Raw genomic sequence first — 26,017 nt, forward strand, 5'->3', positions numbered from 1 at the left:
TACTTTTATTTTTATAGTCTAGAAATGTAGGATTTTCTAGTCCTGGAAACTGAGAGAGCTTCAATACTCTTGCCTCATATCTGTCACTAATTTGCTCTTTATTATCTTATCATTTTTGCTGTTGCCAAACAATGAAGATTTATTGTGGCAAGCTTTGTCTTGGCTTCTCTAGCTAAGGAAAGTTGTGGTGGAATGTGTACATTGATAAACAGTTGCAACAAACAAGGTGCTAATCTGTTCCAAAAACATTCAAACTCTGCTAATATGTTAATATATTGGAAGACTAAAGAAAAATGTTGTAAGGTGTTTACTTTTCCTTTAACTACCTCCTTATACCTGTGGATCCAACTTACCTAGCTGAATTCTTTTTGTCAGGTGATCAGTCTGAATGAGCAAGATTATTTCTATGATGCCCTGAGGCATATGAATGATTGGATCAGGAAGAGTCGACCATCATCAGGTGAGTGGTAGCAGGTATTTTATATAATCCTTTTTTTTTTCTTTATATATATATATATATATATAAATATAAATATATATAATCTTTTCTTTCATGTAATTAGCAAGAGTCCATGAGCTAGTGACGTATGGGATATACATTCCTACCAGGAGGGGCAAAGTTTCCCAAACCTCAAAATGCCTATAAATACACCCCTCACCACACCCACAAATCAGTTTTACAAACTTTGCCTCCTATGGAGGTGGTGAAGTAAGTTTGTGCTAGATTCTACGTTGATATGCGCTCCGCAGCAGGTTGGAGCCCGGTTTTCCTCTCAGCGTGCAGTGAATGTCAGAGGGATGTGAGGAGAGTATTGCCTATTTGAATTCAATGATCTCCTTCTACGGGGTCTATTTCATGGGTTCTCTGTTATCGGTCGTAGAGATTCATCTCTTACCTCCCTTTTCAGATCGACGATATACTCTTATATTTATACCATTACCTCTGCTGATTTTCGTTTCAGTACTGGTTTGGCTTTCTACAACATGTAGATGAGTGTCCTGGGGTAAGTAAGTCTTATTTTCTGTGACACTCTAAAGCTATGGTTGGGCACTTTTTTATAAAGTTCTAAATATATGTATTCAAACATTTATTTGCCTTGACTCAGGATGTTCAACATTTCCTTATTCAGACAGTCAGTTTCATATTTGGGATAATGCATTTGAATATATCATTTTTATCTTACCTTAAAATTTGACTTTTTCCCTGTGGGCTGTTAAGCTTGCGGGGCCTGAAAATGCATTCTTGGTGCTGACTTTCTTGGCGCGAAAAAATTCCAAAAATGTTGGCGTTCCGGATGTGGCGTCATTTTTGGCGCTAATAGCATTTAGGCGCCAAATAATGTGGGCGTCAATTTTGTCACTTTATTTAAGTCTCATTATTTGTTGCTTCTGGTTGCTAGAAGCTTGTTCACTGGCATTTTTCCCATTCCTGAAACTGTCATTTAAGGAATTTGATCAATTTTGCTTTATATGTTGTTTTTTCTATTACATATTGCAAGATGTCCCACGTTGCAACTGAGTCAGAAGATACTACTGGAAAATCGCTGCCTGGTGCTGGAACTACCAAAGCTAAGTGTATCTGCTGTAAACTTTTGGTAGTTGTTCCTCCAGCTGTTGTTTGTATTAAATGTCATGACAAACTTGTTAATGCAGAAAATATTTCCTTTAGTAAAGTACCATTACCTGTTGCAGTTCCATCAACATCTAATGTCAGAGTGTTCCTGATAACATAAGAGATTTTGTTTCTGAATCCATTAAGAAGGCTATGTCTGTTATTCCTCCTTCTGGTAAACATAAAAAGTATTTTAAAACTTCTCTTTATACAGATGAATTTTTAAATGAACATCATCATTATGATTCTAATGATTCTTCTGATACAGAGGATTCTGTCTCAGAGGTTGATGCTGATAAATCGTCATATTTATTTAAAATGGAATTTATCCGTTCTTTACTTAAAGAAGTCCTAATTGCATTAGAAATTGAGGATTCTGGTCCTCTTGATACTAAATCTAAACGTTTAGACAAGGTCTTTAGATCTCCTGTGGTTATTCCAGAAGTTTTTCCTGTTCCTGGTGCTATTTCTGAAGTAATTTCCAGAGAATGGAATAATTTGGGTAATTCATTTACTCCTTCTAAACGTTTTAAGCAATTATATCCTGTACCGTCCGACAGATTAGAGTTTTGGGACAAAATCCCTAAAGTTGATGGGGCTATTTCTACCCTTGCTAAACGTACTACTATTCCTACGGCAGATGGTACTTCCTTTAAGGATCCTTTAGATAGGAAAATTGAATCCTTTCTAAGAAAAGCTTATCTGTGTTCAGGTAATCTTCTTAGACCTGCTATATCATTGGCTGATGTTGCTGCAGCTTCAACTTTTTGGTTGGAAACTTTAGCGCAACAAGTAACAGATCATGATTCTCATAATATTATTTTTCTTCTTCAACATGCTAATAATTTTATCTGTGATGCCATTTTTGATATTATCAGAGTTGATGTCAGGTTTATGTCTCTAGCTATTTTAGCTAGAAGAGCTTTATGGCTTAAAACTTGGAATGCTGATATGTCTTCTAAATCGACTCTACTTTCCCTTTCTTTCCAGGGTAATAAATTATTTGGTTCTCAGTTGGATTCTATTATCTCAACTGTTACTGGTGGGAAAGGAACTTTTTTACCACAGGATAAAAAATCTAAAGGTAAAAACAGGGCTAATAATCGTTTTCGTTCCTTTCGTTTCAACAAAGAACAAAAGCCTGATCCTTCATCCTCAGGAGCAGTTTCAGTTTGGAAACCATCTCCAGTCTGGAATAAATCCAAGCCTTCTAGAAAAGCAAAGCCAGCTTCTAAGTCCACATGAAGGTGCTGCCCTCATTCCAGCTCAGCTGGTAGGGGGCAGATTACGTTTTTTCAAAGAAATTTGGATCAATTCTGTTCACAATCTTTGGATTCAGAACATTGTTTCAGAAGGGTACAGAATTGGTTTCAAGATAAGACCTCCTGCAAAGAGATTTTTTCTTTCCCGTGTCCCAGTAAACCCAATGAAAGCTCAAGCATTTCTGAATTGTGTTTCAGATCTAGAGTTGGCTGGAGTAATTATGCCAGTTCCAGTTTTGGAACAGGCGCTGGGGTTTTATTTGAATCTCTTCATTGTACCCAAGAAGGAGAATTCCTTCAGACCAGTTCTGGATCTAAAAATATTGAATCGTTATGTAAGGATACCAACATTCAAAATGGTAACTGTAAGGACTATCTTGCCTTTTGTTCAGCAAGGGCATTATATGTCTACAATAGATTTACAGGATGCATATCTGCATATTCCGATTCATCCAGCTCACTATCAGTTCCTGAGATTCTCTTTCCTGGACAAGCATTACCAGTTTGTGGCTCTGCCGTTTGGCCTAGCTACAGCTCCAAGAATTTTTACAAAGGTTCTCGGTGCCCTTCTGTCTGTAATCAGAGAACAGGGTATTGTGGTATTTCCTTATTTGGACGATATCTTGGTACTTGCTCAGTCTTCACATTTAGCAGAATCTCATACGAATCGACTTGTGTTGTTTCTTCAAGATCATGGTTGGAGGATAAATTCACTAAAAAGTTCATTGATTCCTCAGACAAGGGTAACCTTTTTAGGTTTCCAGATAGATTCAGTGTCCATGACTCTATCTTTGACAGACAAGAGACGTCTAAAATTGATTTCAGCTTGTCGAAACCTTCAGTCACAATCATTCCCTTCGGTAGCCTTATGCATGGAAATTCACATGCGACCTCTTCAGCTCTGTATGCTGAACCAATGGTGCAGGGATTACACAAAGATATCTCAATTAATATCTTTAAAACCGATTGTCCGACATTCTCTGACGTGGTGGACAGATCACCATCGTTTAATTCAGGGGGCTTCTTTTGTTCTTCCGACCTGGACTATAATCTCAACAGATGCAAGTCTTACAGGTTGGGGAGCTGTGTGGGGGTCTCTGACGGCACAAGGGGTTTGGGAATCTCAGGAGGTGAGATTACCGATCAATATTTTGGAACTCCGTGCAATTTTCAGAGCTCTTCAGTCTTGGCCTCTTCTGAAGAGAGAGTCGTTCATTTGTTTTCAGAAAGACAATGTCACAACTGTGGCATACATCAATCATCAAGGAGGGACTCACAGTCCTCTGGCTATGAAAGAAGTATCTCGAATTCTGGTTTGGGCGGAATCCAGCTCCTGTCTAATCTCTGCGGTTCATATCCCAGGTATAGACAATTGGGAAGCGGATTATCTCAGTCGCCAAACGTTGCATCCGGGCGAATGGTCTCTTCACCCAGAAGTATTTCTTCAGATTGTTCAAATGTGGGAACTCCCAGAAATAGATCTGATGGCTTCTCATCTAAACAAGAAACTTCCCAGGTATCTGTCCAGATCCCGGGATCCTCAGGCGGAGGCAGTGGATGCATTATCACTTCCTTGGAAGTATCATCCTGCCTATATCTTTCCGCCTCTAGTTCTTCTTCCAAGAGTAATCTCCAAGATTCTGAAGGAATGCTCGTTTGTTCTGCTGGTAGCTCCAGCATGGCCTCACAGGTTTTGGTATGCGGATCTTGTCCGGATGGCCTCTTGCCAGCCGTGGACTCTTCCGTTAATACCAGACCTTCTGTCGCAAGGTCCTTTCTTCCATCAGGATCTCAAATCCTTAAATTTAAAGGTATGGAGATTGAACGCTTGATTCTTGGTCAAAGAGGTTTCTCTGACTCTGTGATTAATGCTATGTTACAGGCTCGTAAATCTGTATCTAGAGAGATATATTATAGAGTCTGGAAGACTTATATTTCTTGGTGTCTTTCTCATCATTTTTCCTGGCATTCTTTTAGAATTCCGAGAATTTTACAGTTTCTTCAGGATGGTTTAGATAAAGGTTTGTCTGCAAGTTCCTTGAAAGGACAAATCTCTGCTCTTTCTGTTCTTTTTCACAGAAAGATTGCTAATCTTCCTGATATTCATTGTTTTGTACAAGCTTTGGTTCGTATAAAACCTGTCTTTAAGTCTATTTCTCCTCCTTGGAGTTTGAATTTGGTTCTGAGGGCTCTTCAAGCTCCTCCTTTTGAACCCATGCATTCATTGGACATTAAATTACTTTCTTGGAAAGTTTTGTTCCTTTTGGCCATCTCTTCTGCCAGAAGAGTCTCTGAATTATCTGCTCTTTCTTGTGAGTCTCCTTTTCTGATTTTTCATCAGGATAAGGCGGTGTTGCGAACTTCTTTTGAATTTTTACCTAAGGTTGTGAATTCCAACAACATTAGTAGAGAAATTGTGGTTCCTTCATTATGTCCTAATCCTAAAAATTCTAAGGAGAAATCGTTGCATTCTTTGGATGTTGTTAGAGCTTTGAAATATTATGTTGAGGCTACTAAGTCTTTCCGAAAGACTTCTAGTCTATTTGTCATCTTTTCCGGTTCTAGAAAAGGTCAGAAAGCTTCTGCCATTTCTTTGGCATCTTGGTTGAAATCCTTAATTCACCATGCTTATGTCGAGTCGGGTAAAACTCCGCCTCAAAGGATTACAGCTCATTCTACTAGGTCAGTTTCTACTTCCTGGGCGTTTAGGAATGAGGCTTCGGTTGATCAGATTTGCAAAGCAGCAACTTGGTCCTCTTTGCATACTTTTACTAAATTCTACCATTTTGATGTGTTTTCTTCTTCTGAAGCAGTTTTTGGTAGAAAAGTACTTCAGGCAGCGGTTTCAGTTTGAATCTTCTGCTTATGTTTTCATTAAACTTTATTTTGGGTGTGGATTATTTTCAGCAGGAATTGGCTGTCTTTATTTTATCCCTCCCTCTCTAGTGACTCTTGCGTGGAAAGATCCACATCTTGGGTAGTCATTATCCCATACGTCACTAGCTCATGGACTCTTGCTAATTACATGAAAGAAAACATAATTTATGTAAGAACTTACCTGATAAATTCATTTCTTTCATATTAGCAAGAGTCCATGAGGCCCACCCTTTTTGGTGGTTATGATTTTTTTGTATAAAGCACAACTATTCCAATTCCTTATTTTATATGCTTTCGCACTTTTTTTATCACCCCACTTCTTGGCTATTCGTTAAACTGATTTGTGGGTTTGGTGAGGGGTGTATTTATAGGCATTTTGAGGTTTGGGAAACTTTGCCCCTCCTGGTAGGAATGTATATCCCATACGTCACTAGCTCATGGACTCTTGCTAATATGAAAGAAATTAATTTATCAGGTAAGTTCTTACATAAATTATGTTTTTTTATATAGCCAATAATATATATTTACGTCAGGATGGGTTAAAATAAATGTTTTTGGGATTTTTTAATCAGATTTCTTTTATTTAATTTTTTTAAATTAGATTTTTTATATATATATATATATATATATATATATATATATACATATACAGTATATATATATATATATATATTTTTTTTTAGAAAACAAAATCTTATAGTTTTCCATTTAAAAAAGAATCCTTATTTCAGGATGATTAACCTCTGGATTATAATGTATCTTAATTATGTAGCATAAGGCTGTATATTCATGGCAGTAATGTTTAATTGTGTTGGTAAATTATTTATATTAATCCATTCACAATGTCATGCTCTCCCATAGGTTTCTGTAAGATTATTTTGGGATTTTTTTTTTCTATCTAGAAGATATTATCATATATTCTTGGTTTTGTAGTTCTCAAAACTGTGTATCTGTGTCTGCAGAAATAACATGCAACTTGTGTCTTCAGAAATAAAATGCCTCTTCTTCACAGCAAAAATGTTATAAAATAAACATACAAAGTTGAGAAATAGACCTTAAAGGGACATAAACCCAAAACGTTTATTTTCTAATTCAGATAAACCATACAATTTTTTTTTTTTTTTTTTATTAAAGATTTTAACAATAACAATTTTCACTGGTCATCAATATTACAAAGCTGTCATATGCAATGCAACAATATTTTGTAGGTAATGTCCATTGTGCCAGCCTTCTTCTCTTACCCCCTCCCGTCCTGGGCAAACTTGAGTCTGATACCCATGTCTAGGTTCTTGCCATGGGCCTTTCTTGGGAGCTGGGTAGATAGGGTAATCTTCTGCTTCACTGAATCGAGAATTGTAAGACCAGGAGGGGGGGGTAGTATTTTAACTAATAAACCAGGGGGATAAAGTTCAACTGTTGGTTCTGCAAACATTTGAATTCACTGAATTACTTTAAACATTGTTTGTCTCAGTAAGGTGAGTTAAAGTCTGGTGCATCTCCTAGCCTACACAGGGTATGTAAGTGTGGTGTCAAGTCGTTGGTCTATTTAGTCGCATCCGGTGGTATCTAGGGGTTTATAGCTTATTGTCTCTTATACGGGGAGAGTCTGGGAATAATCTTACTGTTTATGTGTTGGTAATGTTGTGTAAGGATTCTTGCCAAATGAACTTAGCGTTTAGGAAAGTGTCCATCTTATTGCGGCAGAGATAGCCATATTGCTCTAGCGAAAGCTCTTCCACTTCCTCTAGCCACATCTGTTTAGAGATATACGTAGATTTTTTCCAGTGGCGAGCTATTAATTTCCTAGCACTATTGAGGCCTATCTGTAGTATTAGGAGTCTAAGGCGGCAAGTTAATTTGGGTAGGTCGTTCAACAGGGCTATGTCTGGACTTAGTGTGAGATCGGGGGAGATACTCTGTCTAAAATGTGATTCCACTGAGTTCCAGAGTGGGCAAATTCTAGGGCATTGCCACCACATGTGTAATAGATTGCAGCGTCTACCATAGCCCCTCCAGCATGTGTCTGGTGTATTTGGGTATATACTGTTTAGCCGTGATGGGGTTAGGTACCAGCGGAGAAGGATTTTAAAATTGAGTTCTAATATTACTGCTGATGTCGAGGATTTCCTAACCGAGCTAAAGATATTGACCCACCTATCATGGTCTATGTGGGTTGCCAAATCCAAGTTCCATTTGGTGGTAAAGGGAGGCAGTGTGTCAGTATTGTTTTTGAGAAGAAGCTTACGGGATAGAGAGAGTGTACCCCTTGGTATAAGGCCCCTATGACATAATTGTTCAAATGCTGTGAGCTTTCTTAGGAGGTCGGTTTTGAATGGAGAGGTATGTATGAAGTGGTGTAATTGTGCATATTTTAGCCAATGTGTAAATCTACCGTCTGCTAGATCAGCTAGTTTATCCCTTTCCAAGAGTTTGCCTGCTTCAATGAAATTGAATAGTGGGATAGTGTAATCCCATTCAGTTAGCCTTTGGTAGCCTTTGTCCAACCCGCCTACCATTTCTACATTTAGCACAATGGGGAATAGGGGGGATCTGCTAGTGGAAATTTGTGGTTTAGTGGCAACTATGTGGTCCCAAGTCTTAAACAGATGTCTATGTATATTTAGCTGTCGACATTGTGGTGGCCTGAATTCGTTAGGTACCCAGCATAGGGCATGTACCAGTGGAGTTTTGAGTATATGTGAGTCTAATGTGACCCAAGCCTTACTTTCTTGTTTTTTGTGCCAATCCATGATCCTTTGGAGTGTCACTGCCTGATAATATTCTTCAATTTTGGGAAGGCCTAACCCGCCCTCTGTGGTTGGTCTGTACATTGTGTCTCTATTGACTCTCGGCTTACACTTCCCCCAGACAAACAAATTGATGCTATTTTGCAGTCGAGTCATGTACCACCGGGGGAGATCTATCGGTAGTGTCTGTAAGATGTAAGTGATTCTGGGGAGGGTGGTCATTTTCACGGCTTGTATGCGTCCCCACCAAGATAACGGCTTGTTGGTCCATGTCTTAAGATCTCTTTGTGTGCTGGTGAGCAGTGTGATATAGTTTCTGTCGAATAGTGTCGCTTGGTTGGGGGAGAGGTGGATTCCTAGGTATTTGATTGTGTCGGTTTTTAACTTTAGTGGGCATAATGTAGATAGGGACTGAAATTGGGCATCTGTAAGCGTGATGTTCAGGATTTCTGATTTTTGCTTATTAACAAGAAAATTAGATTAGTGTCCGAATCTGTCAAGCTCAGTTAGTATTTCTGGTATAGTCGTGTTGGGATAGGAGACTGAGAATAGGAGGTCGTCTGCATAGGCTGCTATTTTGTAGTCTTGCTGTCCGAATTTTATACCCTTGATGTTTAAATTCCTGCGAACATGCGAGGTTAATACCTCCATCATTAAGATGAATAGGATTGGGGACAAAGGGCATCCTTATCGTGTGCCATTACGTATGGGGAGTGTGTCTGAAAGGGTGCCATTTACTTTGACTTTTGCATTTGGGTGAGAATATAAGCTAAAAATTCTATTGATAATTTTTGGGCCGAATCCTATATTTTTTAGAGTTTCCAATAAGAATTGCCAATTCGTTCGGTCAAATGCTTTTTCTGCATCTATAGCCATCAGCACCGACTCAATGTTACTGTGTTTAGCATGCTCTATGATGGTCAGGGCTCTGAGGGTGTTATCCCTAGCTTCTCGTCCTGGGACAAAGCCCACCTGGTCTGTATGTATGATGTCTTGGAGTACCAGGTTTAGTCGGTTAGCTATTATTTTTCCTAAGATCTTGATGTCTGTGTTGAGTAAGGATATGGGTCGGTAACTACCTGGGTCGTCCTGTGGCTTGTCTGGTTTCAAGATTACTGAAATGTAAGCCGCTAAAGAGTCAGCAGAAAGTTGTGTGCCTTCGTCTATTGAGTTAAAAAGTTTAAGAAGGTGTGGGGCCAAGATTGAGCAATAGGTTTTATAATATTGGTTGGGGAGTCCGTCAGGTCCTGGGCTTTTGCCTGTGGGGAGGTCCTTAATGGCTCTCAAGATCTCTGTTAAAGTGATAGGTTCTTCTAAGCTTGTCGTTTGTGTCTGAGTAAGTTTATTTAGGGCTGCCGAGTCTATGTATGCTATCATGTCTTGTGTATGGGCTGGGGTTACGTTTGTGGGTAAATTATACAATTGCTGGTAGAAGTCTTGAAAGTGGGCGGCTATGTCTTTACTATCTAGGATTGGATTCCCTTGTCTGGTTATAAGTTTGTGGATGTGTGTGAGGGCTTGCCGGTCTTTTAGAGTGTTAGCGAGAAGTTTGCCTGGTCTGTTCCCTTCATAGAAATATTTTTTTTTAAGCGATAATGCTTTCCTCTGGGCCTCCGAGTATAATAAGGTATTTAGTTCTTTTCTGGTTGAGGTCAGTGCTAGTAGCGTAGTTCGGTCTGAGGGGGAGTGTTTATGCTGATTCTCTAGTGTATGTAGTTTACTGGTCAACGTGTTAAGGATTGTATCGTATTGTTTTTTGATATATGCTTTTTGTTTGATACACTCCCCACGAAATACCGCTTTGTGAGCCTCCCATACACTGCGTGGTTGTGTCTCTGGAATAGCATTGTGGTTAAAGTATTCAGTTAAGGTAGCTGTGAGTTTTTGAGTTGTGGGAGGGTGATGTAGCAGGTAGGTGTCTAACCTCCACATGAAAGGGTGTATTGGGGAGTCAGGCCATTGCATTGTCATGGATATCATCGAGTGATCTGACCATGGTGTTGGTGTAATATCAGTGTCTGCTAATAAGGAGAGGCTGGATTGATCAAGGTATAAATAATCAATCCTGGAATACATGGACCAAGGGTGTGAGTAGAAGGAGTAACTTCTTTGTGTCGGGTGTTGTATTCTCCATGTATCGACCAGTCTTAAATGTTTAATGCAATTATACGTCGAGTTGGGAGGGCGTGGTGATTTATTTGGATTGGATGATGTGGTATCTAGTGCGGGGTCAATGGCTACATTCATATCCCCTCCCATTATTACTATACCTTTTCTAGAGTCCCTTAACATTGAGGTGAGTTTTTTGTAAAATCTACTTTTATTCGTGTTAGGAGCGTAAACATTGATCAGGGTAATTGGTCTATTGTATATAAGTCCTATTAAAATAAGTATTTGGCCTTCTTTGTCAGTTATAGTACGGATCAGTTGAAAGGGTAGGGAGTTGTGTAGGAGTATCCCCACTCCATTTTTCTTTTTTTCGTGGGAGTTAAAAAAGCCCAGAGGGAAGTGTCGATCAGAGAACCTAGGTTCTTCTGCTCGGGGGAAGTGCGTTTCTTGGACAAATACTATGGAGCACTTTTGTTTGGTGAACCAGTTCAAGGCAACTGATCTTTTAGTGGGCGAGTTCAGACCCTTGGTGTTTTGTGTAATTACTTTTATTTGTCTAGAGGTCATGTTTGTGTTGTGTGGTGGATGTAGCTAAAATGTTAAATGGAAAGGTCTTACCAATGGCTGTTAGTCTATGCTGGAAGTGCAGTGGAATGATGCTTCGTTTTGTGGGAGGCTGCAAGAGCCACCTAGGTAGGGTAACGATGTCGCCTATAGGAGATGCACACCAGTGGGTTATGTTATGCCTTGCAGAGATGCTATAATAACATAAGAAAAAACATTGAAATACATAATAAAACATTTCAATAACAGTATGGAAGAGAGCGAGGAAAAGAAAAGAGGCAGGACAAAAGGAAGAGAGAGAAAAAAGAAAAAGGAAAACAGGTACAATCAAATAACAATAACTTAGTCTATACACAGGATCAGGACCACGATCCTTTAGTCCTGATGATAAACAATCGAGGGGAAGCAGTTACACCGCTACTCTCATTTCCCCTCTCAGGGCTAGGGTAGTGTTCTAGTGTAGAGGGAGTTCTAGATGTTTTAGTGGGAAACTCTGATAGTCCGTCTCAGAATAATAAGGTCTTGTCGAGGCCAATGGAGGTAAACCATCAAGGTGGGTCTGTAGTAGGGGTCAGTGATTTGTGGGGAGATATGTTAATCATTTTACGTTTTCTTATCACTGTGGTCCATTTTTGTCTCTGCAGTTTTGCGGGTGGAGGATTTGTAGTTAGAACGTTGTCTTCCAGTTCGTCCGGTTGTGGTATTATTCTCGGTGGTGGAATGTGAAGTTGCGAACAGAAGGGATGTAAATCTTCTATATCTTTATAGACGAATTCTTTATTGTCTTTGGTCACTCTAATTGCAAAAGGGAATCCCCAACGGTAGGGAATGTTGTGTTCTTGTAGGTGGGCAGTGAGGAATTTGACATTTCTTCTTCTGGTGAGGGTAAGCGGACTAAGATCCGCAAAGATTTGTATGTTGTCGCCATCTTTGTTTATTGGTGCTTTCTTTCTGGCAGCTGTTAGTAGCTTTTCCTTGTCTTTGTAGTTGTGGCAACGGATTATGATGTCTCTTGGTGGTGCTTTTGGTGGGGGCTTAGGTTTTAATGCCCTGTGTGCTCTGTCCAAGGATATGTCAGCTGTCTCATCACCATCCAGGAGAAAAGCAAATAGATCCTGTAGATATTGTGGGAGAGCGGCAGTTTGGATGTTTTCAGAGATACCTCTTATTCTTAGGTTTTGGCGCCTACCGCAGTTGTCTAGGTCTTCTATTTGCATCTGCATTTGTTTCATTTCCTCTGTTTGGATTTGTAGCTGCATAGAGTGTAAATTTATAGGTTCAGATATTTCTTCTGCGTGTTCTTCTAATTGGAGCACTCTGTTCCCTAATTCTGTAACATCTTTTCTGACCTCTGCAAGGCCCTCCTTAATAAGATGGCTAACCTGACTCATGAAAGCTGCAAAGTCCTCTTTTGTTGGTAAAGATTGCAGGTCAGCCTTAGTTAAAGGGACATTAGGGTCAGAATGTATTGTATCTATGTCATCTTCTTGTGTATTGTCACTTGAGCAGGGAGAGACAGGTGATATTACAGTGCTAGGTTCCACAGCTTTGAAGTATGTGTTCAATTTTGTAGATGATACTGCTGCTGTTTTGTTTGTCGTGTCTCCTTTAGTTAGGCGTTTGGATGTCATTATGGTGGTTACTGCGCACTCTGGGCTGATGCTTATATTATTTGATGAGCTGCTTGTATTGTAGGCTTTGTAGATATAGTTTTTTATTTTTTTAGTGTCTGTCTGAAGGTTGGGTATGTGCTTTCTGTAATTAGGCCTCCGTAGTGGCGCTATATAGAAGGAATGGTTTAGGGTTGGTTAAGGCCCCATTGTTGCAATGTTTTCCTTTATGTCCTGAAACACCTACAGCCTTACGCTTCGTTATATAAATGTTGCAGTCCAGCAGGAGACTAATCTCTGGTCATCTGTGCCAAAGGGACCTTTGTCTTGGTCTCTTTGCTTATATGGGTAAGGGAGATACTGTGGCCACGTGGGCGTCCGTTAACGCTATATCTGTGAGCCGTTGTCTGTATGTGAGCGCTGCACCGTGTGTTCTATATTGTTAAGTCGGGGGTTTACTTTTCTCCGGTGCAGTCGCAGTGTCTATACGTGTCCCACAGCTCTTACCCTTTGTGTTGCTGGAACGAGTCGCTTCACTGCGCTGCTATTCCCATCTCTAGGTAGCTTTCACTCTGTAGGTTGTGAGGTGTGGGTTTCTTTGCAGGCAGATCTTTGTTCCGTAGGCATTACTGCATATTTGTGCAATGGATCCGTCGCTTTTGAGCCTGAGATCTCCTGTTATTAAGCCCTTTGAGGGAATACTGCACGGAGCATCACATAAGTGCGGCCATGCTGGTGGTTGGCTCGGCTCCGCCCAAACCATACAATTTTAAACAACTTTTAAAAGTACTTCCATTATCAAATTTGCCTAATTTTCTTGGTATCCTTTGTTGAAGGAGAAGCAATGCACTACTGGGAGCTAGCTGAATACATTGAGTGAACCAATGATGAAAGGCATATATGTGCAGCCATCAATCGGCAACTAGCTCCCAGTAGGGCATCACTGCTCCTGAGCCTACCTAGGTATGCTTTTTAACAAAGGGTACCAAAAGAAAGGAATAAATGTGATAATAGAACTACGTTGGAAAGTTCTATCTGAATCATGAAAGTTTAATTTTGACTTTACTGGCCCTTTAATCCCATGCAATTCTATGTACACAGAACCAACCCCTTACTAAGTTTCAAAAGATCAATAAATAGAAGATTTTTTTGAGTTAAATAGATCTGCAAAAGGACCTAAGTTTGAGGAGGGAGGGGCAAGCGGTAAAATTGAAAATTGAAACCTATAATGTTCTCGTTTTAGTAAAATCTCTTTAAATCATTGTTAATTCCAATAAAGTACAGCAGAAAAGTTTATCAATATAAATGATTAACCTATTAAGGGCTAGATTATAAGTGAAGTGCAATTTATCAATAATATTGCTAGATGTAGGCTTGATGGATGAGCACAAAGAGTTTTATTTCTAAGTTGACAAGTAGAGTATTTCCTATTATAAACAATCAAAAACAAATACTTTAGAAAGATTATATTGAAAATACAGACCCCAAAGTAGAAACTTATATACAACAAAAGTGAATACACCTGTGGTCCCTGACACACAAGTTAGATCACTGAAACAAAATTGAGTACACCTATGATTTCCAATTAGCCTAATTGCATGAGCATAGTTACCAGAACAGTCTCCACATGGAGAAGAATTGCCAGAGGAATTGAAAAATCTGATTGTGAGACTTCACAAAGATGGAAAAGGATACAGGAAGATTGGTGACCAACTAAAAATCAGTCAAAACCCAGTTGTAGCAGTAATCAGGAGGTATAGATCGATACACAAAGTCAGAGCCGCAGTGGCTATCTGTAAGGGTTAACTCCCTGTGCCTGAGATTGGATCCTCCCTCCTGCTCATTATGCCTATTTAAACACCGAACTCCCAGCTACCTTTGCTGGTTAATTGAGTTGTACTTGTTGTTTGAACTGCTCAAGCTTCCTGCCGTACGGAACTCAGGTCTTCCTGTCATTTCCCTGACCTACGATCTACCCGCATCTTAACTTGCATTGACTTCCACTGCTGTGGGAATCTTACCTTCTACCGGAGCACCCCAAGGTCTTCTGCTATCCTGCTCTGACGTATCTGCCGATAAGTTATCAGCTACCGCCCGCAACACCTCTCTGCCTCTCAGTGTCTCACAGCCTTCAAGCCACACACACGCAGCTGCAGCTCTCTGGCTCCTCTCCCACTTAGGATCAGGTTTGATTGAACAAACTATGTATTTCACTTAAACTATGTCTATGCAATTCTGCCTTATACCGCGTGAACTTAGCCTCATAAGCTGATATACATTAAGCAGCTATATTTCATATTACTTTTGTCAATATCATTTCTATGTTTACCTTACTGAACACATTGCCACATGAGGTTATGGTATGTTTTCCTTAGACATATACACTACCTGAAAAGTGGCTAAAACTAAATATCACTTTGGGAAACCTAAATCATTATTAGGTAACCCAGGTGAAACAAAACCAATCTATTGCTTAAATATCTATGTCTCTACATTCAGCTCGCCTAGTTTTAAGGAAAATACTTAAAGGAGATTATAAACATTTAAGATCCTTACACTATTCTCCTAAAATGACGACACGGACAGTGCGCTACTTGCACAATCTAGCTCTGAAAAACAGGCAACAGGCAAGTGCTTCAGATTTGCATCAAGGCAAGTGCTTCAGATTTGGCTCAGGAATAATTGATATAAATTGGAGTTTGTGTGACAGCTCAGACAGTGCTAAGGACATTGCATAATGTCAACTTCTATGGACAGCATCCAAGGAAAAAACCCTTGTTTGCTCTTCGGCACAAAACTGCAAGATTAAACTTTGCTTAACAACATGAAAAGCCTGATGAATACTGGGAGCACTTTATTTGGTAAGATGGCCAAGACCAAGATACAATTTTTCCGGCTCAGATGTGGTGTAGCATGTTTGGTGTGAATCTGGTCAGGATTATTACAGTGAATGCATAGTCCCAACAGTGAATCATGGAGGTGGGAGTGTGACGATATGGGGCTGCATGACTGCAAAAGGTGTTGGGGAGATGACATTTATAGATGGCACCATGAATGCCTGGGATATACCAAAATACTGGCTGACAAGATGACTCACAGTCTCCAGAAGTTTGGCAGAGGACGGATATTCCAGCATGATAACAATCCAAAGCACACTGCTAAAATCACAAAGGAGTTTTTAAAGGAGAAACAAGTGAAAACTATGACCTGGCCAAGTATGTCACCTGACTTAAATCCAGTAGAACACCTTTGGGGTATTTTAAAGAGCATGGTAGAGCAACACAACCCCTCCAGCAAAGAGCAGCTGAAAAAAATTATCTCTGAAGAAGGGCAGAACATCTCTCCAGAAATTTGTACGACACTGGTTTCCTCCATGCCAAGGAGGATTCAGTCTGTCATCAACAATAAAGGTGGACATACAAAGTATTGAAAAAAAATAATAGATTTGAATGTCAGTAATGAAAGGTGCACTGACGTTTGTTGCATTGATTTCATGCTTTGGGGCCGGTATTTTTAATATAGTAAATCTAAAATGTTCGTTTTTAATTTTACATAAGAGCAAATACCCTACTGAAAAACTTAGACGTAATGCAGTTACTGTTAGGTTATACAATTTTGAATCATTTGACATTTAAGTGATATTGCACTGGGGTGTACTCACTTCTGTTGTATACTGTATATATATGATGGATTTTTGGCAAAATATATATCTATACTTATAATTACATACATACCCTGATCAGCCACAACATTAAAACCACCTGCCTAATATTGTGTAGGTCACCCTCGTTCTGCCAATGCAGCTCTGATGCATCGAGGCATGGACTCCACAAGACCTCTGAAAGTGTCTTGTGGTATTTGGCACCAACATTAGCAACAGATTATTTATTTCCTGCAAGTTGAAAGGTGGAGCCTCCATGGATCGGATTTCTTGTTCTAGCACATCCCACAGATGCTCAATCAGATTGAGATCTAGGGAATTTGGAGGCCAAGGCAACACCTTGGACTCTTTTTCATGTTCCTCAAACCATTCCTTAACAAATTTTGCAGTGTGGCAGGGTGCATGATCCTTCTGAAAGAGGCCACTTGCCATGAAGGGGTGTATGTGGTCTGCAACAATCTCTAGGTAGGTGGTACCTGTCAAAGTAACATGAATTATCCACATGAAGACCCAAGGTTCCCCAGCAGAACATGCCTTCTTCCCATAGTGCATCCTGCTGCCATATCTTCCTCTCAATGCACATGCACCCGGCCATCCACCTGATCTAAAATAAAACTTGCTTCATCAGACCAGGCAACCTTCTTCCATTGCTCCATGGTCCAGTTTTGATGCTCACATCCCCATTGAAGGCGCTTTTGGCGGTTGACAGGGGTCATCATGGGCACTCTGACCAGTCTGGGGCTACACAGCCCCATACACAGCAAACTGCAATGCACAGTGTGTTCTGACACCTTTCTATTATGGTCAGTAGATTTTTTTTTTAGCAATTTGAGCTACAGTAGCTCTTCTTTCTGTTCGTACCAGATGGGCTAGCCTTTGCTCCCCACGTGCATCATTAAGTCTTTGGCGCCCATGACCCTGACACTGGTTCATGGGTTTTCCTTCTTTGCACTACTTTTGGTAGATACTAACCACTGCATACCGGGAACGACTACCCATCACTATTTGGCCCTTGTCAAAGTCACTCAGATCTTTTTGCTGGTCCATTATTCCTGCTTCCAACACATGAAATTCGAGAACTGACTGTTCACTTGCCGCCTAATATATCCCACCTTGACAGGTGCTATTGTGACGATATAATCAATGTTATTCGCTTCACCTGTCTGTGGTTTTAATGTTGTGGCTGATCAGTGTATATATATATATATATATATATATATATATAGATAGATATATATAGATATATATAGGAAGATCTATTTAAAAATACTTTATCTTTTTTTGTGGTGAACATTGGAATGTAAAATATTCACTTTACATACACACACTAGTTTTCATGTGCGCTAACCTGAAATATAAATGCAATTAAATGGACTAAATATTTTTCTTTCGTGGAACTTGTACCTTTCCACTGCTATCTCACACCTATATGATGAAGTCAATTTTGTAGTTGGCCTTTTTTGCATCAATTTCAGTGCTTTTTCAATAAGTTACCTACACCAATTATTTGCTGGGTTTTTTTAACAGACAAAACACTTTTTGGGTTGGAGAAATAGCAAAACAGGGGAAAAAAAGCCACCATATCAAATTCAAAAAAGATCACCATTTCAGTGATGGCTTCACGGCCAGCTATGGCATGTATCGTGTTGGCTATGACTCAAATTTGCAGTGTCCCCAATGCCTCTCAAGCTACTGCTGGTACTCTAAGCAGATGCAGCATGCAGTGTAAAGCTATCACAGATTTTAATTGATAGCTTTTACTAGAGGCACACCATCTGAATCACAGGAAGTGACAAAAGGGTCACTTTGCAATAAAGCCCTTCAAATTAAAGGGACATGAAAGTCAAAACTAAACTTTTGATTCACTGTATTATCTAATTTACCTCTTTCTCGTGTTATCTTTTAAATCTTATCTCCTTTTATGAGAGTATATCTAAGTAAGCTCAGGAGCGTGCACCTGTCTAGAGTACTACACATACAACATTGTCACAAATATCACTGTCATGTAGTGTTGCAGACACATGCTCCTGAGGCTACCTCAGTATGCTCTCATTAAAAGGAGCTAAGTGTGCAGGGGTTAAAAACATAGGGGTAGAAACATTTATATCAAATAAGTTAAGTCCAGCGAGCAATCTTCATAAAACTTAGCTTTTATTCAAGCAAATAGGTTAAAATATATAACCGTGGGGTACATTGCTCACTGGGCTTTCCTTATTTGCTGTTCTGGATTGCCAGTATTACCGGCTGAACACAGATTGACTGTTAATACACACTTCGAGATTAAAGGTGTTTGATTTGGTTGGCTCAGCGTCTAGAGGGTTGAGAGCAACTGGGAGTTTCCCTACACGAGGAACACCAAAAAGCCAGTGGCACACAGTGGAAAGTCTCATAGGATTTAGTGCTGTCCTGTGAAGTAAGTCTCTCCCCATTTCATTGCTTTTGTATATGTGTTAAAGCCATCGTAGCAGTATATCCAATACATATGAAATATTAATATGTACACCGTGAGTGTGGAAAACTACCATCTTATTAGACATTACTAATGTGGTGATTATTATTATGATTAATACAAGGGGATTTGAGCAATTCTTATAAACTAGTTTTCTTTCCTATGACATAGAGAGTCCACAATGTCATTCCAATTACTAGTGGGATATTCAACTCCTGGCCAGCAGGAGGAGGCAAAGAGCACCCCAGCAATGCTGTTAAGTGTAACTTCCCTTACCCAAAATCTCCAGTCATTCTTTTTGCCTTTGTTAATGGAGGATGTGCGAAGATGGTGTCTGAAGATATTTAATCCTTTCATGGGTACTTTTCCCTGCAAGCAAGGATTAGGGGCTTTGATGTGTCCATGCCAATCTCTTTAGAAAGAGTAATGGTGGCTATTAGCCGTTAGAAAGCGGCAAGGTTGTCTTTGCTTTATTTCTAACATTATTGCTACCCCTTCATAGAAAGTCATGATTGGTTACTCTGCAAAATAATGATATATGTCATCTTATAAGTTACAAACATAACTTAGCAGCTAATTAAAATGTACAAAGTGAAATTAAAGTTAGCAGAGCACTCAAGCTAAAACCTGGGTTGTCAGACATTACAGTCCTCATGAATGGTTAGCTCTCATGATATTGAATTTTTTTTGTTAATGTATATTGGTCAGACCACCTCTATGATACATCTTGTCAGTGTCTCATATCCTAAAGACATATAATAGAATGCCACAACGTTTAAAAGCTGCCCAACCTTAAACTTTTTTATCCTACTCCGATCCTGTTCAATTCAATCTAGGAGAGCTGTAGGACCTGCTTTATGTTCTTGGTGGTTGTGAAGTCCATGATGAAGCATTGGGTATTATTGACTCTAATTCTCCTAGGCTGGAGATGGCCAGTGTAGGTAGCAACAGTGTAAAGTTCCAAGTCTTCAGATAATAGAGTAAAAATGTCTACCTCCAGCTGCGACCACCATGTTGAGCTTCTAATATCTCTATAGCTTGCGAAGGTTCTGCTCTCATCACCTGAGCATGTAGCAACCTCATGCTGTTGTGGATCATCGCCACTTCGCTCCGAAGGATCGGCCGCTTCCCTCTTGGCTAGGGCAGGTATCCAGGGTAGATGATTCTTTACTTCCCAGAAATTAGCTAGATAGCTAGCGGGAATAGTCTAAGTGAGGCTAGGTCTCAGGTTTGGTTGAGAGGAGATGCTCTTTCTCCTGCTGCTTGAGGTTTGTTGAGGATTTCCTCAGTGTGTGGGTCTCGTAGTGCCATTAGAAGATTGTCATATCCGCTGCATATCTTTCTCTCAAGCTCTTCAAGCAAGACTCGCGCCTCTTGATAAGTTACCTTCATAGCTTGCAGGATAACAGATAGCTTAGCTTAGAATTCAGCAGTGATTGCGGAGAAAAAAGTGGTGGTTCGCGCCAAAAGTAAAGATCCACACTGTAGCTTACAGGTTTCGTCTCTGGCATTACTTCATGCACTTAAATTGAGCAGATATTTGTGCAAGCAAGTCTCTGATATGGGCTAATGAGATGTGTATGATAGTAGGACATAGGCTGGCTTACCTACTTGTACTGATCAATAGCTTTAGCAACCGCCAGTCCTTCACAGAGTCACGCTCAGCTGCCGCTCAATGTTCTTCGGCTTGTTACCATGGTATAGCTGTTAGCTTGATCTCCGGTGCGTGGCCCCGACCCTCTAGGGTATTGTGATAAAGCGACAAACTCCCTGTTAGCAGCCTAGAGCTAACACCTCGGTCAGCGGTCTTACCAAAGAATCCCCTCTGCACTCTGCTTCTATCTGGATTATGTTGCTGGGAGTGCCAGATTATCGCAAGCTACTGCCCTGGCATTTGTAGTAGGTGCCTTAAGTGCTTTTCCACTAGTTTTAGTTTGAAAAAGATACTAAACACATAGATTTTACAGATAAACTTTGAAAGTGTGTCTGCCGAGATCTGAAGTTAGCTCCACCCCTCCAGTGTGTGTGTCTTAGCGAGAACACAAAGGATCTTGTTTCTTTTTTTTACAGCTCTGCTATATTTTCTCTCAATTTTCTCTGAAGCAGATTTATCTGCATGCACCGGTCCAGTACGGTAAGACTCCTCAGCTTGCTGAGGTATAGAGGTGTTAGGGATTTTTATTTATATATTCTGAGATAGATATATATTTTTATGCATTATATGCTTTATTGGATTATCCTGTCTTAAAGTGACATAACGGTTACTTTCTTTTAAAGTGACATACCGGTTATTTTTATTTCCTTAATTATTATTGGGAACTTTTCAACTATGGACACAGACCAAGACTGTTTCTCTGGATAAATGTTTATTATGTTTAGAGGCCCAAATTGTTTTGCCTTAAATTAGCCAATAACTCTATCTGCGATGCTAACATGCAGTTAATTAGACTGGGAGCTAAGATGTCTAGCTTCACTGACCTAGATCGTAGAGCTCTGTGGTTTAAATCTTGGTTAGCTGATGTATCTTCAAAGACCAAGCTTTTTGCTTTACCTTATAAAAACCATATTTGGGACTGGTCTGGCGGAAATCGTTTCAGAGATTACGGGTGGAAAGGGATCTTTCCTACCACAGGACAAGAAGAATAGATCTGCAATTTTAAAGGACGGAAGTCTTCATCCTCTTCTTCCAAACCAGACCAATCCAGGTCCTCTTGGAAATCCAGCCAGCCTTTGAATAAGGTAAAGCAAAACAAGAAGCCCTCTGCTGACTCTAAATCAGCATTAAGGGTCCACCCCAATACGATTTTGGATCAAGTGGGGGACAGGATTTCCTTTTTTCGACAGGCTTGAATACGCGATGTCCCAGATCCGTGGGTTATGGACATAGTATCCCAAGGTTAGAAAATAGAATTAAAATCTAGCCCTCCAAGGGGCAGATTTCTCCTGTCAAAACAATCCTCAAACCAGGAAAAGAAGGAGGCCTTCTTAAATTGTGTAGAGGACCTATCCTCCCTGGGAGTTATTGTACCAGTCCCTCTAGAGGAACAAGGTCAAGGATTCTATTCAAATCTATTTGTGGTTCCCAAAAAGGAAGGAACTTTCCGTCCCATCCTAGACCTAAAGTGTCTCAACAAATTCCTCAGGGATCCGTCCTTCAAAATGGAAACTATTTGTTCCATTCTCTAGTTCCAACTACAAGAGTGTGTTTCCTAGGGACAATTATAGATTCCCTGTTCATAAAGATTTTCCTGACGGACGTCAGAAAATCCAAACTTCTTGCTTCTTGTCTTTCTCTCCAGTCTGCTATTCATCCATCAGTGGCTCAATGCATGGAGGTGATTGGTCTGATGGTGGCTTCCATGGACATCATCCCTTTTGCTCGGCTCCATCTGTGACCGCTGCAGCTTTGCATGCTCAGTCAATTGAACGGAGACCATTCAGATTTATCACAGAGGATAAATCTGGACCCCCTAAAAAGAGACTCTAGTGGTGGATTTTACAGGAACATCTGTCTCAGGGGCACTTGCTTTCTGAGACCTTCCTGGGTGATTGTGACTACAGACGCCAGCCTGTTAGGCTGGGGAGCTGTTTGGGGTTCACTAAAAGCTCAAGGCCTGTGGTCTCGGGAAGAATCTTCCCTTCCCATAAACATCTTGGAGTTGAGAGCAATCTTAAATGCCTTGACAACTAGGCCTCAATTATCTTTAGTCTGGTTTATCAAATTCCAGTCAGACAACATCACCTCAGTGGCTTACATCAACCACCAGGGAGGAACTCGGAGCTCCTTGGCCTTGATGGAGGTGACTCGCATTCTACACTGGGGGCGGAAGCTCATGATTGTCTCCTATCTGCTATACACATTTCAGAAGTGGACAATTGGGAGGCGGATTTACTGAGCAGACAGACTTTTCATCCCGGGGAGTGGGCTCTCCATCCGGAAGTGTTCTCAAGGATAACCCTCATGTGGGGGGTTTCAGAGTTGAATCTGATGGCGTCTCATCAAAACGCCAAGCTTCCAAAGTACGGGTCAAGGTCAAGAGATCCTCAGGCCACTCTGATAGATACTCTGGCGGTTCCTTGGGTTTTCGGTCTAGCATACCTGTTTCCTCTGTTTGCTCTCCTTCCACAAGTCATTGGTTGTATCAAGCAGGAGAGAGCGTATGGGATTCTAGTAGCTCCTGTTTGGCCTTGTGGATCTGGTGAAGATGTCATCTCTTCCACCTTGGAGGTTACCTCTGAGGAAGGACCTTCTAATTTGGGGTACATTCCTCCATCCAAATCTAGATTCTCTGAAGCTGACTGCTTGGAGATTGAACGTCTAGTTCTGTCTAGACATGGTTTTTCGGAAGGGGTCATTGATACTATGCTTCAGGCTCGTAAATTTGTTACTCACAGGATTTACCATAAGGTATGGCGTAAATACCTTTTTTGGTGCAAAGCTAAGGGTTTCTCCTGGAGTCAGATGAGGATTCCCCGAATATTATCTTTTCTTTAGGACGGCCTGGAGAAAGGTTTGTCAGTCAGTACTCTGAAGGGTCAGATTTCTGCACTGTCTATTCTTTTGCACAAACGTCTGGCAGATTTACCAGTTCAATCTTTTGTTCAGGCCCTCGTCAGAATCAGGCCTGTATTTAAACCTGTTGCTCCTCCTTTCTTAAAGTTTTTCAGCAGGCTCCGTTTGAGTTGATGCTAGTTGTTGATGTAAAATTGTTATCTTGGAAGGTTTTGTTTCTCTTTGATATTTTATCCGCTCGCAGAGTTTTTGAGCTTTCAGCTCTTCAGTGTGATTCCCCGTACCTTATTTTTCATGCAGATAAGGTGGTCCTTCGTACTAAATTGGGGTTTCTCCCTAAGGTGATGTTGGATTGAAACATTAGTCAGGAAATTGTTATTCCCTCTTTTTGTCCTAATCCTTCTTCTCATAAGGAACGTCTTTTGCATAACGTGGATGTTGTGCATGCATTTAAATTTTGCCTACAAGCTACTAAAGATTTTCGGCAATCTTCTGCCCTGTTTGCTGTTTTCTATGGAAAACGTAAGAGTCAGAAGGCCACTTCTACTACCCTTTCCCTCTGGTTAAGAAGTATCGTTCATTTTGCTTATGAGGCAGCTGGATAGCAGCCTCCTGAGAGAATTACGGCTCATTCCACTAGACTTTCAAAAATGAAGCTTCTGTGGAACAGATTTGCAAAGTGGCAACATTTTCCTCTTTGCATACTTTTTCCAAATTCTACAAATTTGATACTTTTGCCTCGGCTGAGGCCTCTTTTGGGAAAAAAGTTCTTCAAGCGGTGGTGCCTTCTGTTTAGGTTCTCCTGCCTTGTTCTCCCTCCCTTTTAATTCCGTGTCCTCAAGCTTGGGTATTGGTTCCCACTAGTAATTGGAATAAAGTTGTGGACTCTCCATGCCATATGAAAGAAAACAAAATGTATGCTTACCTGATAAATTTCTTTCTTTCTGGGCATGGAGAGTCCACGACCCCGCCCTCTTTTTAATTATAATTCGGCAGTTTTTTTTAGTTAACCTCAGGCCTCAGGTTAACCTATACCCTTGTGTTTCTTCTTTTTCCATTTTCCTTCGGCTGAATGACTGGGGATTATGGGTAAGGGAAGTAACACTTAACAGCTTTGCTGGGGTGCTCTTTGCCTCCTCCTGCTGGCCAGGAGTTGAATATCCCACTTGTAATTGGAATGACGTTGTGGACTCTCCATGCCTGGAAAGAAAGAAATTTATCAGGTAAGCATTTGTTTTTGTAGAAACATATATCTAATGATTTCTCCTACAAAACTCGCCATTACAGTACATGGGGATTTTGTTGATAGATCATTTATTAAGCTTTTCTAAAGGATGCAGTTATGCAGAATACGAGACACTCCTAACAAACTATGAGCATGTACTTTTTATATTAGAATGTCCCTTAAATTATTCAGCTGCCTAGAATATCACAGTAACTGGAATAAAATCTTTATTTGTTTTTATATAAGTGCACTGATTTCTAGAGATAATTAATTTAAACAATGTAAAATGTCTATACCCTTTTTGAAGGAATGTTTATTATCACTTTCAAAATATAATTAATATATTTTATTGCTTTTTATAAACATATCACTATCATAAAACATGGTGTCTTTGCAGGTGCACCAGTTTTTATCAGCTTCCAGCTGTATTTTATGCGGAAGCTATGGGTGAACGTTCCACCAGGGAAGGATATCAAGGCAGATTGTATCTTCCATTATCACCAGGTGAGAAATAGATGCAACACTCCAATAAATAGACAGATAAAAATGTACTGAGATTATCATGAACAATTGGAACACTGCAAGCATATGGCAATCTAACTGATTAGTAGTTACAGCTACTGATGAGTTAGCAGGCTATTGATGTGTGTGCTGTCATGGTATAATAGGGTTCTTATGTAAAAAAAAAAGTCTCTCCCATACCAACATGAATAAAAAAACAACCTTCATTCCAGCCTTGGATTAATAAATAACTGGCAATGTTTTGTGTTATCAGACCTTAGTCATGCTGTGTGATATATACAATATCCATTGCGCTTTTCTTTCAGAAGATGGTTACACTCCAGTCCAATAGGAGGAGGCAAAAAAATGCCCCTACATTCCAGAGCTTTAATCCCTTCCACTTTTCCATAATCTCTTAGTCAAATGTTTGCCTCCAAGGTTGAGTGAACTAAAATCTGCAATGCTGATGAACATATCATTGAGAGGGGTTCTCTATCCAGTCTGAGACCCTACAGAGCCCTAGAGAGCCCTACAGACAGAGGGGAAGATAGGAGTTCCAGCCAGGCAATGACTATCTTCTCCCAGTATGGAGATTCCACCAACCTCCCAGATAAACTTGTCCTCCTATCCCCTGGTGTTAAGTGTGATGCTCCTTGTAAAATTCTTACCATATCCTTGGCACCTTGTTGCTTGCACTGCCTCAGATGGGCCCGTCTACTAGAAACAGTTTTCTGCAGCTGAGGTAAGCATGATAGACTGCACCTTCATAGCCTAAAAAAGAAAAAAATACCTAAAAGATGTGTATTGTCACTTAAAGGGACATGATACCCAAATGTTGAAATATTTGAAAGTGATGCAGCATAGCTGTAAAAAGCTGACTAGAAAAT

At 40.2% G+C, this 26,017-nt stretch overlaps 1 protein-coding gene across 1 annotated transcript in view; it reads left to right on the forward strand.

Annotated features, from left to right (window-relative positions):
* Nucleotides 1–26,017, forward strand: part of MYO7B (myosin VIIB) — a 355,055-nt gene that overhangs the window by 297,463 nt on the left and 31,575 nt on the right. The window contains 2 exon segments of the mRNA XM_053711560.1: nucleotides 376–460; nucleotides 25,027–25,133. Of these exon segments, the coding sequence (XP_053567535.1) occupies nucleotides 376–460; nucleotides 25,027–25,133 (192 nt within the window).

This window comes from Bombina bombina, chromosome 4 (assembly GCF_027579735.1).
Source record: "Bombina bombina isolate aBomBom1 chromosome 4, aBomBom1.pri, whole genome shotgun sequence".
NCBI classification, from domain to species: domain Eukaryota; kingdom Metazoa; phylum Chordata; class Amphibia; order Anura; family Bombinatoridae; genus Bombina; species Bombina bombina.